Source organism: Hypanus sabinus, chromosome 27, assembly GCF_030144855.1.
Source record: "Hypanus sabinus isolate sHypSab1 chromosome 27, sHypSab1.hap1, whole genome shotgun sequence".
NCBI classification, from domain to species: Eukaryota; Metazoa; Chordata; class Chondrichthyes; order Myliobatiformes; family Dasyatidae; genus Hypanus; species Hypanus sabinus.
In genome coordinates this window covers 26,206,321-26,220,724 of record NC_082732.1, presented here as the reverse complement: position 1 = coordinate 26,220,724, position 14,404 = coordinate 26,206,321, and the positions used below count along the sequence as shown (strand labels likewise).

The following is a 14,404-nucleotide window of genomic DNA, read 5'->3' as shown; positions in this document are numbered from 1 at the left end:
AAGAGGTCCAAGGACCCCAGGAATATGGGCCAAACATAGGAATTTGGGATGAGTCATAGTTGGACTGAGGGACCTGTACCCATGCAGTATTGCTCTATGACTATAACCAGATAGAGGTATGTAAAACTTTAAGAGGCATAGATAGGATTGTTGGTCAAGATCTATTTCCCATGGTAGAAATATCAAAAACAAGAGGGTGTAGGGGTTTAAGATAAAATGAAGAATGTTGCTTCTTCATTTTAAAGGGAATTGAGGGGAATGTTTTTTATTACACAGGTAATGATATCTGAAATTCACTCTCTGAAACAGCAGTTGGAATCAGTCTCAATATTTAAGAAACATTTACTCCAGGTACTTTGATAAGCAAGGCATAGAAAGATCTAGATGTAGGTCAACATGGACAAGGTGAGCCAAAGGGCCTGTTCTTGTGCTGTACAACTCTGATTCTATGACTATAGCTTGGGCAAAAGTCTGCTAGGTAAATTGCCTCATTACATTGACATTGTCTACTACTTTGTCTACACAAATTTAAACTACCAAAATTGTATAATTTTTTTTCAGAATATAAAGCTTTCATCAATCAAGGTGGATACTCGCTATACAACTACACAGCAAGTAGTAAAACTGATTGGTAGTCACACAATCAGCAAAGTAACTGTAAAGATTGGAGATTTAAAACGTACGAAGATGGTTCGTACTATTAACCTGTATTATAACAACAGGACTGTTCAGGCCATTGTAGAACTAAAAAACAAGTAAGTGCATAAATATGGTATTTATGTGTGTGTAGGCAAATAATCTTATTCTGTTTTTCCCAAAACAACATAACATGGTTTGATTCAAAAGTAACTATGTGCAGTCTTTGGATCTGCACAGAGATTCTGAATGAGGTACAGACTATGCAAATATTATTTTGTAAACATTTTATCTGAAAGTCGCCTTTGATTTAGTTGTGCTAGTTGTTCCTCACCCTGTTTCTTTGCTATCTCCTTTTTAAGCTTCCTGAAGTCAGTTTGGTTCTCCCTTGTATTGTTAACTTGCATATGGATATGCCCCTTTCTTTGCTCTTTCACTATGTGTTCGGCCTTTCAGGGAGACATTGATTTTATTTCCCTCCCCTTTTCCCTCATAGGAATTTATTTATATTGTAGCTAAAGCACCTCTACCTTGAAGTCATCCCATTGTTCATAGAGTCATAGGTACAGCACAGAAACATGCCCTTCAGCCCATCTAGTCCATGCCAAAACCATTTTAACTGCCATCAACCTGCACTGGGGCTATAGCCCTTCTTTCCATGTTGTACCTATCCAAATTTCTCTTAGACATTGAAATTGAGCTCGCCTGCACTTGTGCTGGCGGCTCATTCCACACTCTCACAACCCTCTGAGTGAAGAAGTTTTCCCTCATGTTCCCCTTAAACTTCACACCATTTATCCTTAACCCATGACCTCTGGTTATAGTCCCATCTAACCTTAGTGGAAAAAGCCTGCTTGCATTTACCCTGTCTATATCCCTCGTAGCTGTTCAATTACAGCTTTGATTGTCAGTTCAGTTCCAGTTTTCTGATCTCATCCCATTGAAATTTGCCATTCTACACTCTTTAGACATTGGGGTGGCCTATCCTTTATGCACCTGTGACCCTTGTTTTGAGTTCATGGATTGGATGGAACATGCTGTCTGAGAAGCCTGACTGTAACTGCAATCCGTTTCACGGATGTACACACAAATTAGTGTTTAAGGTGGTTGATGAAGTGCTAATCAAGCAGTCTGCTTTGTGTCAGATGGTATCTGGCTTCTGGAGAGTTGTTTGTGCTGTAGTCATGTGAGCAAGGAGAGGAAGTATTCCACTGTGGTTACTTGCCACTCACCAACGCATCCCGAATGTTGTCTGGGTCATCCTTGTGGAAAGAGAGGAACTTGGAGTAGAAGGGGAAGATAAGTAATCGTGGTTCTTTTGGGAACCAATATAGCGGGAAGCCAAAAAATGAGTTCAAGTTTAAGTATATCGTCAAAGTGTACATAGCCTTAAATACCATGAAATTTGGATTTTTGCTGAAGTTGCACAATCCATTGCGAACATGACAAACTTAAGTTAACGTAAACTTAAATCATACATAACTTAGCATAAAATAACCATAATGACATTAACACCACTGCAAGATTTTTGAGGAAAGGTTAGATGCAAGAATTAAATGTGTGGATCAAACATTGGTGTTTGAAAAATGGGTTTCACTTCATTGAGCCCTAGCATTGTACTCAGAAAGAAGGAGCAACAAACTAGATGCTGGAGGAACTCAGCAGGTCAGGCAGCATCTTTAGGTGAAAATCAGTTAGGGAAAGACCCTTCATCTGGACTGAAAAGTAAAGGAGAGATGGACAGTTTTCAAAGGTGAAAGGACGGAGGAAGAGCAAGCAACAGATGGGGGGATCTATCAGTTCCACAGAAGAGATAAGCAGATAGAAGAGGGGAGGTAACGAATGAGGCTGGGAGATAATTGGACCCTACAAGGGGTTACAGTGGTGATAACGTAAAACAAGCACACGCAACTGACGCTATTTAAAAATTGTTTGCTGTAAGCTCAGTGTAGTGTCCTAACAGCCATACAAGGGCATGTGACTGATGCTAGTAAGAAACCATTTGGCAACAGTCTGTTGTCCCAAGTAAGCGGCTGCTTCAGTTAACCAATGGCCCAATTAGCTGGAATCCACTGCAATTCAGAAAGGCTGTCATGGAAATGTTATTTGTAAATGGGCTGAATTACTCACACACTGACAACCTCATTGCCTTTTCTCTCTAGACCTGCTCGATGGCACAAAGCAAAAAAGGTCCAACTAACACCAGGGCAGACGGAGGTAAAGATTGATTTACCACTTCCCATTGTGGCATCCAACCTTATGATTGAGTTTGCGGACTTCTATGAAAATTACCAGGCATCAACTGAGACCCTACAGTGTCCACGCTGCAGTGCATCTGTTCCAGCTAATCCAGGTGTTTGCGGTAACTGTGGCGAGAATGTTTACCAGTGTCACAAATGCAGGTAAGTTGGCTTTTAGGTAAACTACATTATATTTAATGAATATAAGTAGTAACATCAACATGCTCAAACTGTCAAGGACTGCTATACAAGAGTAAACTCTGCCACCTGATTCACTGATCTGTGAGATGTAACAAAAGCTCATAAAGTGGCCACTGTTGCAATTTGTTATTTACAATCTACCTAATAATTAATAATGTTGAAACAAAATAGGATATTTCACATGAATAACTTGTAACCAGAATTAAATTCCTCGGCCTCCTCTACTGTTGCTATGAGGCCACAGTCAGATTAGGGAGCGGCACCTCATATTCCATCTGGGTAGCCTACAACCTGATGACACGAACATTAATTTCTCAAACTTCTGGTAATTGTCCCCTCTTTTCTCCTTTGCCATTCCCCATTCCCGTTTCCTTCCCTTACCGCATCTCCTCCCTCTGGTGTTCCTCCCCCTTCCCTTTCTTCTATGGCCTTCTGTCCTCTCCTATCAGATTTTCCCATTCTCCAGCCCTTATCTCATTCACTAATCAACTTCCCAGCTCTGCTTCACCCCTCCTCCTCTCCCGGTTTCACCTATCACCTACCACCTTGTACTTCTTCCATCCCTCACCCCACCTTCTTACTTTGACTTCTCGTCTTTTTTCCTCAGTCCTGATGAAGGGTCTTGGCCCAAAATGTTGTCTGTTTATTCTTTTCCCGGGATGCTGCCAACAGCATTTAATGTGTGTGGCTTTGATTTAAATAGTTCCTGTTTTCTGCTTAGGATTTGAACTCTAAGATCAGCCTCCAAGCCAACAGTGCTCTGTAGACTGGCTATATTTGGCATGGTTTATTATCATTTTTGCTAGACTTTGGCAGATTGCTCTGATACACACAATTGAAAGCTGTCTGCACAGTCCTGATTGCTGAGTCCTTGTGGCTGCAAAAAAACTAAATAATTTTATGGACTTGTATATATTCAACTATATCATGACCTTTAGCCAGTCTGCAGTTTGTGTATTCATTATGTTGTTTTAATGTAGTCTCCGTATGTATGTTTCAGTTGTGTTAATTCAGGCTATTTGGATGATTTTTATACCAGGTTAATTGAAAGACAGTGATTAATTTGTGGATGCAAACTTTGCAGAGCCCAGTTTTTAATTAAAGCCGCTTTCATTTGAATTGGCTCTAATTAAAACTGATTTGCCCTGTTAAGCAATGGCCAGCATTTTCATATTTCCTACCTTCTGTACTATATTGTTACTACACTTCAAATAATACTTCATTGGTTGTTGACTCTTAGAACATCGACAATATGTGAATGTCAATTAAACATTTTTAATTGTCTCACGAAGACATATCTTAATAGATACATGATCAAGTAAATAGGTTTTAAACAGAAGAGACGTTTAGATTTAAGTAGGGAATTCTAAAACTTTGAGCTAAGACAGCTGGAAGTAGAGCTGCCATTGCTGAATTGATTAAAAAATGGGATGTGCATGAAACCAGAATTGATACAGAGATCGCAAAGGATTGTTTATCTGGAGAAGGTTATTGCAGTACATGGGGCATGAGACAGAAACAAAAAAGATTATTTTTTTTAATGTGGATGTCAGCCACTGTTGAGATCTCAGCTTCTTAGACTAATAACTAGAGTAAACTGCATTCACTTTAAATAATTCATATGGTGTCTTCACAGATCTATTAACTATGATGAGAAAGATCCATTTCTGTGCAATGCATGTGGCTTCTGCAAGTATGCACGATTTGATTTTATGCTTTATGCCAAACCGTGTTGTGCAGTGGATCCAATTGAAAATGAAGAGGATAGAAAGAAGGTGAGCTAACTTAAGTGAACATTTTTTTGGCACTTCAATCTCTAATAGTTGCAGTTCATTTTTTTTGTACTGAATTCAGAGTGGATTGTATAGGAGCTTAAACTACTGACTCTATAATGTATCTTTTCTGTTTTTAATAACTTAACCTTGTTTTATTTTATAGGCAGTGACAAACATAAATACTTTATTGGATAAAGCTGATCGTGTTTATCATCAGCTGATGGGACACAGGCCACAGCTTGAAACTTTGTTGGTGAAAGTCAGTGAGGCTGCTCCTGAGAAACCACAGGTAAAGGGACATGGTTGCAAAGTGGCCTTAAACTAAAGTTTGCTGTTTTATATGATGAGCAGGGTATTGGCAGGTATCTTACTGAACTTAATAGAGCCAAGGAGTACAGTTGGGAAAGGTAATTGAGATCTGGGTTGAAAAGGTAGGATTTGAGGCAATGTTTCAAGATACAAAGTAGTCGATTGGAATTGTCATTGAAAGAGAATTCTAAATTCAAAAAATAATTATTTTAATTAAAAATAATTAAATTCAAAAAACAAGTTATGCATGAAGAAATATATTCTATACTGGTTCAGTGAAAAAGAAATGAAGATGACTGCCACATTTAGTACACCATTCTTACATTTTAATGTTTGCTGATTGACAACTAATTCAAGTACTACAGTATTATTTGTCAGACTGTTGTCTCTCTACATCAAATCATGTCATACATTGGATCCACTCTGCTATTTCAAGAAATCATTCAGTGCAGGAGGACATCAAGGCCTATGTGCTTCTTGCTTTAAAAGGTCTAGCTCATTTATCTCAATATTCACTATTTTCCCTCATTTTTAAAGGAGTTACAAAATTTCCTTAATAGACTTATTATTGAGTCACTTGACCTATATTATTTATCAGATCACATCCTTTAATGCAAAACCAGAACAACTTTCAAACCCCTTAGCTTTATTGTCAACATTTACAGTTTCTTCTTTTCTACCGTACCAAACCCTTATGCGATTAACATTACATTTCCCTTTAACTTCCTCTGTCAATGGAGAACAATTCCAGTGTTTCTATTCTCTCCACATAACTTAAGTCTTCCTTGCCTGTTGCCATCTGAGAAAGTCCAGAATTTTGACATCCTTCCTGTGGTGCTCAGAATTGGACACAGGACTCTTGAGGCCTAAAGAATGGATTATAACGTTTTTATAGTTTACATTCTGCCTCGAAGCTCTGGATTCTGTGTATGTTTCCATCAACTGTGGGATAAAACTAAATTTTGATGAAGTACTTAGACTTACTTGAAGGTCCATGCTTGTTTTCCAGGATGATTCCAATGCTGTTACTGGAATCAGCTCAACAGCAGCCAGTGTGAATCGTTATATTCAGCAACTGGCACAAGAGTATTGTGGAGACTGCAAGACATCCTTTGATGAGTTGTCCAAAATCATTCAGGTAACCAAAACTTTTAGAAAGTTGAATATTTAACCAGAGTAACCAGAGTAATATAATCTAATGCAATTATCATTAAAGAACTGATAATGTTAAGAATTTTATTATGACAACTGTTTGATGACGGACAGCGTGTATTTAAAACTGTTCTGTGTTTGAACATGTAATCTAAGAGATTAAAAGACTAGCAGTTTGAATGTTTTAATTGTTTTGCAGAAAGTTCTGGCTTCACGGAAGGAACTGCTGGAATATGATCTTCAGCAGCGGGAAGCTGCTACAAAGTCTTCGCGATCAACAGCTCAGCCCACATTCACTGCGAGTCAATATCGGGCACTATCTGTCCTTGGCTGTGGACATACCTCTTCGACAAAGTGTTATGGCTGTGCCTCAGCTGTTACTGAGCATTGTATAACACTCCTTCGTGCACTCGCTACAAATAGCACCATCAGACAGATTCTGGTTTCTCAGGGTCTTATCCGTGAGCTGTTTGATTATAACCTGCGGAGAGGCACGGCTTCAATGAGAGAGGAAGTCAGACAACTGATGTGCTTGTTAACAAGGTATGTAGACTAAGCAACTTATGTTATATGAGAAAGCAATTTTCTGCAATCAATACATGAAATCAATGGAATGTTAACTTTATAAGGCACAGGCTAGTGTTGGTTCGGACTATTTAACATTGACTTCTGAGATCCTTATTTTAGAATGCATCAGATTATAGTGATTTACCAACTCTTTCTCTTTCTCTACGTCAGCTGTTTCACTTATGCAGTAATTTGAACCCAATTGTTAGCAGCCACAGCACAGTTTGGTGTTGAGTCAAAAATAGAAAAGACATTCTGGGTTTAATGATTTTACACTGGCAATATCAGAATGCATGCTTGTATTATAGTTTTAGGAATGCTGCAGACACCACCCACTGACCTTCGAAAATGGAATGTGCCTTACATACCAACCACTTACATTCTTGAGTATAATATACAAGACCACGTTTCTCAATGGATGGTCTGAAGCCTGAGGGGAGGTAGTTGCACCTGCTTGTGCTCATGGCTTTTGTGAATGGAAAAAAAAACATACAGGTCGCCAAAACACTGGCACCATCTTCTACTTTAATTACAGTACTCCAGTTAAGTGTTAGGGTATTCTTTAAAGTTTGTTAAAAATTATATTTTTTATCCAAGGTAGTGTAAATGCTGTTGTTCAAATATTTTAAATATGCTTTAAAAATTTCAATATTATATATTTAATCAAATAAAAATTGAGCCTTTGCTCCTCTTCTGCTATTCCATCCAAGCTGATTTATGGTGCATTCTGTTTCTGGTCTGGTTTGGTCTACACTCACTGCCCTATTGTATCCCCATTGTAAGCATCAACTTACTCAATAATCCTTTGCACATCTTCATTCGTCCAGGATCTTTAAGTAACACACTTCATTTTGGGAGTCAACTGAGTACAGGAGCTTAGGAATAGCTGAAAAAGGTTTGAGGCTCACTGGTACATTCTACACAAAGATAAAAACATTTTAATTAGTCTTCACTATGTTTCATTTTGACTCTGTGTGTGTGTGTGTGTGTGTGTGTGTGTGTGTGTGTGTGAGAAAAGTGCTGTTGATTATTATAGTTGAACAGAGATTATCAGCATTCTAATTTATAAATTGCCTGGACAGGATCTTTATGGTCTTAAAGATAGACAAAGCAGAGATAGAGCAACCATAAGGTTGTTTTAAGACTAACATTGGACTTAATGGCTTGGACTATTCTTGTCAGTGTTAAGGGACAGCATAGAAACCTGCATTTATAAAGCAACTTTAACATTGTGAAACAAAGTGCCTTTTATCAGGCCTTGAGATAACAGCTGTATTAATGAGTATTTCATCAGAAAATAATCTGAGCTAGGGACTTGGATGAACAGTGTTACCAAGGTGGGAGAAGCCATTCGTTATAATGCAAAGGATGTGAAGTCAAAACGTCAACTTGGGTTAAAAAGCATGGCAGGTATGATTCTTGTTTAGTTTGGGATAGTGGCCAGGTAAGGGTTTGCACTACTTTATGTGCGCCAGATGTCTGATCAAAGGAGGTTTAGTTGCACATCTTATGCCAAGCAAATAACCAGTTGCAGCTAACTTGAATGCAGAAAAGTCTAACAAGTAAACAATGGGTATTGTTTTTGTTGTGTTGAAAAATAATGTTAATCATCTTGACTGTAGTATTTGTGGCTCTGCTTTAAATAATGATGGATGTTCTTTTAAATCATCAGTAATAGAGAGCCTTGATTTAGCATTGAGTCTGAAAGACAATCTGACAATGCAGCGTCCTTCCATCTATCGATCAAGATTGTTTGCTCAAGTCCTGGTGTGGGACATGAAGCCAGGATGTGCTTCTACTGAATCTCAGCTCCAGCAACCCAGGCTTGATTCTGACCTCTGGCCTTGAGTGTGGAGTACACGTATTCTCCTGTGACTTCATAGATTTCTTCTGGGTGCTCTGGTTTCTTAACACAACCTACATGCTGGTTGGTGGGTTAATTGGCCCCTGTAAATTGTGATTGGTGTAGGTACCTGGCATGAGAATCAAGGAAGGTTAGTGGAAATTTGAGAGAAAATACGTTGGGGAATAGGAATTCTCTTGAGGGTTGGTATAGAACCCGTGGTACAAATGGCAGCTTTCTCTGTCGTAAGGAAATATGAGAAATATAAGACTTTTGACTCTGCAGCTGACAAAGTTCTGACAATTGAACCAAGCATCCATTTTGTTCGTTAGTTGAATATGTTTAGTAGCTTTGATAACGATATGACTGCCATTTTTTGTTCTATATTTGCAGAGACAACCCTGAGGCAACACAGCAAATGAACGATCTAATAATCGCCAAGGTTTCAACTGCACTGAAAGGACACTGGGCCAATCCAGATTTGGTGAGTAAAGTTAGACTTAAGGTGCATGCGTAATCCAAATGCAAGTTACACCAGTTTTGTGAACATTTTCATCTCAAACCATTTACATATTCCTAAATGCAAAATCTTACATTAAGCAACATAATTGAGCATAGGATCTATCGCAGGTTGTTGAGAAATGCAAAATTCTCTTTAGAAGTTGAGAGGATTGGAGAATTGCTGATGTTGTTCACTTATTTAAGAGAGCAATAGAGATAAACTAGGAAGTTATAAGTCAGTAAGCTTTGCATCAGTGATAAAGAACTACTTGGAAAAGATTCTGAGGGATAGGATCTGTTTGCATCTTGAAAACCTTAAACTTAGCCATAGAAGATAAAATAGATGTTGTTCTGACTGAAGGTCTGCAATTGGTCATGTTCTGCCAGGATCAGTGTTGGGACCTCTCTTATTCGTGACATAAATCAAAGTTCAAGGTAATTCTTTTTATCAAAATATGTATATGTCACTATATACTACCCAGCAATTAATTTCCTTGTAGACATTCATAGTAGATAGAGAGAAACAATAGAATTAATGAAAAGCTACAAAAAAGCAAAGATGGACAATAAGTGATTTGTCAGAAAATATAGGTGGGTTGATGAGTACATTTCCCAACAACATAAAGATTGGTGGAGTTGTGGATAGTGAGAAAATTTTCAAAGGACTCAGCAGGACATAGACTAGTTGGAAGCGTGTGTGAGCATAGAAATGGCAGATGGTCCAAGTCCATAATTCCCTGACAGTGGCAACACAATCTTATAGGAGCTAAAAAAGAATACTTGCCTTCATCATCTGTGTGCTGACTGGAAAAATTAGGAAGTTGCAATTGTATAAACTTTGCCTGAAGTATTGTGTGCACCACATTGCGGAAAGGATGTGGAGGCTTTAGAAAGGGTGCAAAAGAGGTTTGTCAGAACATTGCCTGCATTAGAACATATTAGCTATAAGAAGAGGTTGGACAAACTAATCTGGATCACTGGAGGCTGAAGGGAGATAAAAATATATACAGTAAAACTATGATAGGCAGTGGATGGATGGAGTATTTTCTCTCCCATGGTGAAAATATCAAAAACTAATGGGCATAGATTTAAGGTGAGAGGGAGAAAGTGTAAAGGAGATTTACGGTGTAAGGTTTTTTTTACACAGAGAGTGGTAAGTGCCAGGAAAGCACTCACAGGTTAAGTGGTGGGAGCAGACACAGTAGCAACATTTTACAGGCGCTTAGGCACATAAGCAGATGGGGAATGGAGGGATGGAGACCACATACAGACAAATGGTATTAGTTTGGATTTGCCTTATGGTCGGCACAGACTTCATAGACTGTTCCTGTGCTTACTGTTCTTAGTTGCTTTAAAATATTTCATAATAAATTTGAGAAGTGACTTGGCTCAGTTTAGTAATCATTCAAAAGGTTTAATCAAAAACAGCAGAAAAATCTAGAGTCACAGTAAGTACCATGCCTGTCTTGACTAATGAAATGAAGAATCATCTTCCAATTACATTAGGGAAGGATTGTTAGCTTAGTGTATTAAACAGAAATTATATTTAGAAATTTTATATTGAGAGTATTGTATCCAGAGACTTGCCACAGGTTTGCAATCTGCCTCAAAAATGTGCAAACTCGTAATGCTGATGTGGGGTATGATCAGTTTTGTGGGCTGTACCTTTTTTATCCCCCTTGTACAAAAGATTGTAGCAAAGCTGTTTGTGTAGTTTTGTCATAAAGTACTGTAATCTAGGCAGTATATTCTGAAATACTAAACTGTACTGAAATATATTTTTGCAAGTTTGAAAACTCTACCTCATTTTAACAGTTGATTGCTCTTCCAATGACAAGGTAAATGGTGCTCAGCAAAATGGTTTTTAAAATAACATTTCTAATAACTGATTTTCACTGAAGCAACACTCTTAAGTGCCTTATTTGACTTCAGCACACTTGGGAGGAGGTAATCTGTGAGAATTTTTTGTCAACCTGTGAAATGAGCATCGCGTGGCAGCATGAAACTTAAGTTACTAGAACAGCAGTCATATCTACACTATTGATCTCGAGAGGTCATGAATCAAGCCATGGCTGACAGAGTTAAATAGGTTTGGAATATTTTTAAAAAAGTAACAGTAGCCACAAAGTGACACGATTATTAAATACACCCATCTGATTTACTGATGTACCTTCCTTACCGAATTTGCCCTATACAAGAATGAAACACAAGCATCTCCTAAGTTTAGTAGCAAATAGAGATGGATAATATATTGCCCATACTCTGATATTCCTATGAAAACAGATCAGACTTAATTCTAATCTGTACTGGGAATGCTTTTTCACGCTGAGGTTTCCAGTTTGTCTTGTTGTCACGGGAATTTTACAAGGATGGAATGCGGTTTACAGTGGATGTATATTGCCAACTATTGACATACCAATTCAGAACACAAATTGTATGGGAAGAATTAGAATGACATAGGAGGGTGTGAATCAGTGAGAGTGTTGAGACCAAAAAAGTCTGTCAGAATTAGCCCAGTTATTCACAAGCTCTCTGACTTGACCCACATACTTGTTTACTTGCTGTCAATCACAAAAATAATAAACCCCTTCTTTGACCTTTTGAATCTACTTTCAGGCCAGCAGTCTTCAGTATGAGATGCTGTTACTGACAGATTCAATTTCCAAAGAAGATGCGTGCTGGGAACTGCGACTCCGATGCGGTAAGCACAATTCAAGTGTGTGATGTTACGTTAATGCTTGTGGTATGGATCATTATTATTTTCTGAGTTAGCATTGTTAGAACTATCAATTCAAAGTCTGTGTTTGCATCACAACTAGATCCACATGATTTCTGAAGAGCATATTTAGGAATTTTAATGTTCCTTTTGTACCTTTTTCTGCCCCTCTGTAGCACTAAGTTTGTATCTAATGGCTGTGAACATGAAGACCCCCGTGGTGGTTGAGAATATCACTCTGATGTGTCTGCGTATTCTACAACGACTGATTAAACCACCTGCCCCAACTAGCAAGAAAAACAAGGTGTGCCTACTAATTGGTGAAACATAGCTGAAGTCAGTCTGTCTGCTCTTTGATTATGTCCGGTTTATCTTTTTGATCTCTATCTCTCTGACAGGACATCTCTGTTGATACACTTACAACTGTCAGACCTTATAGCAATGAAATACATGCACAGGCTCAGGCATGGCTTAAGAAAGATCCCAAGGCATCGTATGAAGCTTGGAAGAAGTGTCTACCTGCCAGAGGTAGAGAAAATTCTTATTTGTGACTTATGCTTTTAATATACAGATTTTAAGAGCCATTTCATAATAGATGATTACATTGTTCTAAGCATTCTCATATCTGGTATAAAGAATGGCATTGTCTTGTTCATTTATATTTGTAGTAGATTTCTGAGAGTCATTTAAATACTATAATAATAGTTACTTGTTTGCAGCTGCATCCAGTGGCTGAATTACTGTTTTGTCATAACGTTTATTTTCCAAAACGGCTCTATGAGCTTAATTTTTCCAACAGTAGTTGACAGGTTTATTCATTTAAATTATTCCTAATGATCAAAACTGTTCATTGAAATGTTCTTTTGATATTTCCTTCCTTTGATTCAGTCCTACTGCAGGCTCCGCAGAGTATCAATGCCAAATCTCTGTCAGCTAATGAGGAAATGTTAGAAAAGTGTAGAATTACTAATGACAACCGATTACCTATTTGTCAACACCTTCTGATGGTGTGTCTAAGATCAGAAGGGAAGTAAGCAGAAATCGGTCGTTAGAATCTGCATACTACTAAAGATGCGAGATGGCACCAGGGAACCACGGTAATGTTCTGTGGGCTACGTACAAAATTTTTAAATATACCTCTTGAGAAAGGATCTAGTGCTTTCCCAGCATATATGACAAATAAACTCTTCTCAGGCTTCCTGCTGGGTACAGGTATCGATTTTAACCGACATTTCGATGACAAACTCAGTCATCTTCCCTGATGAAGATGGCAGAGCTTGTAATTGAAATGTCAGTTAAAAATCAATACCTGTGCCCAGCTAGAAGTCCAAGAAGAGTTTATACCTCTTCTGAATTACTCTCACTACAATCTGCAGCATGTTAATTTCCCTCTAAGCATGTACTTTTAAATCAACTTAATGATCTACATATTTCAGTCATCTGAAGGACTCAGCGGACAAAGCAGGTACAGCACCTTTAAGTGGATGAAGGTTCATCACCATGACCGGAAGTGAGACAGGAATGGTGGGGGGGAGGTGCTCCAAGCCAGGCTGAAGCGCAGACGGATGAGACCCATCCAGTCAGCATCTTGTTAGCAAATATGTAATTGCTGAAGAAAAAAATTGAGAGCTTGAGGACTAAATTGCTGTATCAGAGGGAAATGAGAGATTGTTGTGTTCTATATCTGGGCGAGACATGGCTTTCTCCGGCACGCCAGATACAGTGATCAGACCAGAAAGCTTCTCAGTTTCCTGAATGGAACTGCTGATTTGGAAAAGGCAAAAAGTGGAGGTGTGTGTTTCATGATAAACTCACGGTGGTGCTCCGATGTGGCAGTTTTGTCGAACACATGGTCCTCCAACCTTGAATACCTAATAATCAAATGCCATCCATTCTATTTACCCAGGAAGTTCTCCTCCATAATCCTGACTGTAGATTACATACCTCCTATGGCTGACTAATCAAGCACTTGAGATACTGCATGATGCCAACAAGAAACAGTTCGTCCCAATGCATTTCAAATCATAGTCAGGGACTTCAACCAGACTTGTTTGAAGAAAACCCTGCTCAATTACTATCAGCATATAACCTGTGGCACCAGAGGTTCCAACACACTAGACCATTGTTATACTGATGAAGGATTGCCTACAGTTTCATGCCAGGACTGCATTTTGGTAATTTGGCTGTCCTTCTACTTACATACAAGCAGAGGCTTAAGAGCAAAGCTCCAGAGGTTAGGACAACAAAGAGATGGTTGCGGCAAGCAGAAGAGTGGTTACAGGATTGCTTTGAGTTGGGCTATGTTCAGGGACTCATCTGTGGAACTGAATGACTTTATTAAAACAGTTGTGGATGAATGTGTCCCCACAAAATCATCCAGTTTTCTCCTACCTGGAGCTCTGGATAAACCATCAGATCTGCAATCTATTGAGGGTCAGATCAGAGGCATTTAAGTTTGGTGACC

At 38.6% G+C, this 14,404-nt stretch overlaps 1 protein-coding gene across 1 annotated transcript in view; it reads left to right on the top strand.

Annotated features, from left to right (window-relative positions):
• Nucleotides 1-14,404, top strand: part of ubr4 (ubiquitin protein ligase E3 component n-recognin 4) — a 223,878-nt gene that overhangs the window by 154,260 nt on the left and 55,214 nt on the right. Inside the window, exons 73-82 of the mRNA XM_059952034.1 lie at nucleotides 562-755; nucleotides 2,799-3,038; nucleotides 4,714-4,852; nucleotides 5,016-5,141; nucleotides 6,171-6,299; nucleotides 6,513-6,856; nucleotides 9,117-9,207; nucleotides 11,841-11,925; nucleotides 12,117-12,244; nucleotides 12,339-12,468. Of these exons, the coding sequence (XP_059808017.1) occupies nucleotides 562-755; nucleotides 2,799-3,038; nucleotides 4,714-4,852; nucleotides 5,016-5,141; nucleotides 6,171-6,299; nucleotides 6,513-6,856; nucleotides 9,117-9,207; nucleotides 11,841-11,925; nucleotides 12,117-12,244; nucleotides 12,339-12,468 (1,606 nt within the window). The remainder of the gene's footprint in view (nucleotides 1-561; nucleotides 756-2,798; nucleotides 3,039-4,713; nucleotides 4,853-5,015; nucleotides 5,142-6,170; nucleotides 6,300-6,512; nucleotides 6,857-9,116; nucleotides 9,208-11,840; nucleotides 11,926-12,116; nucleotides 12,245-12,338; nucleotides 12,469-14,404) is intronic.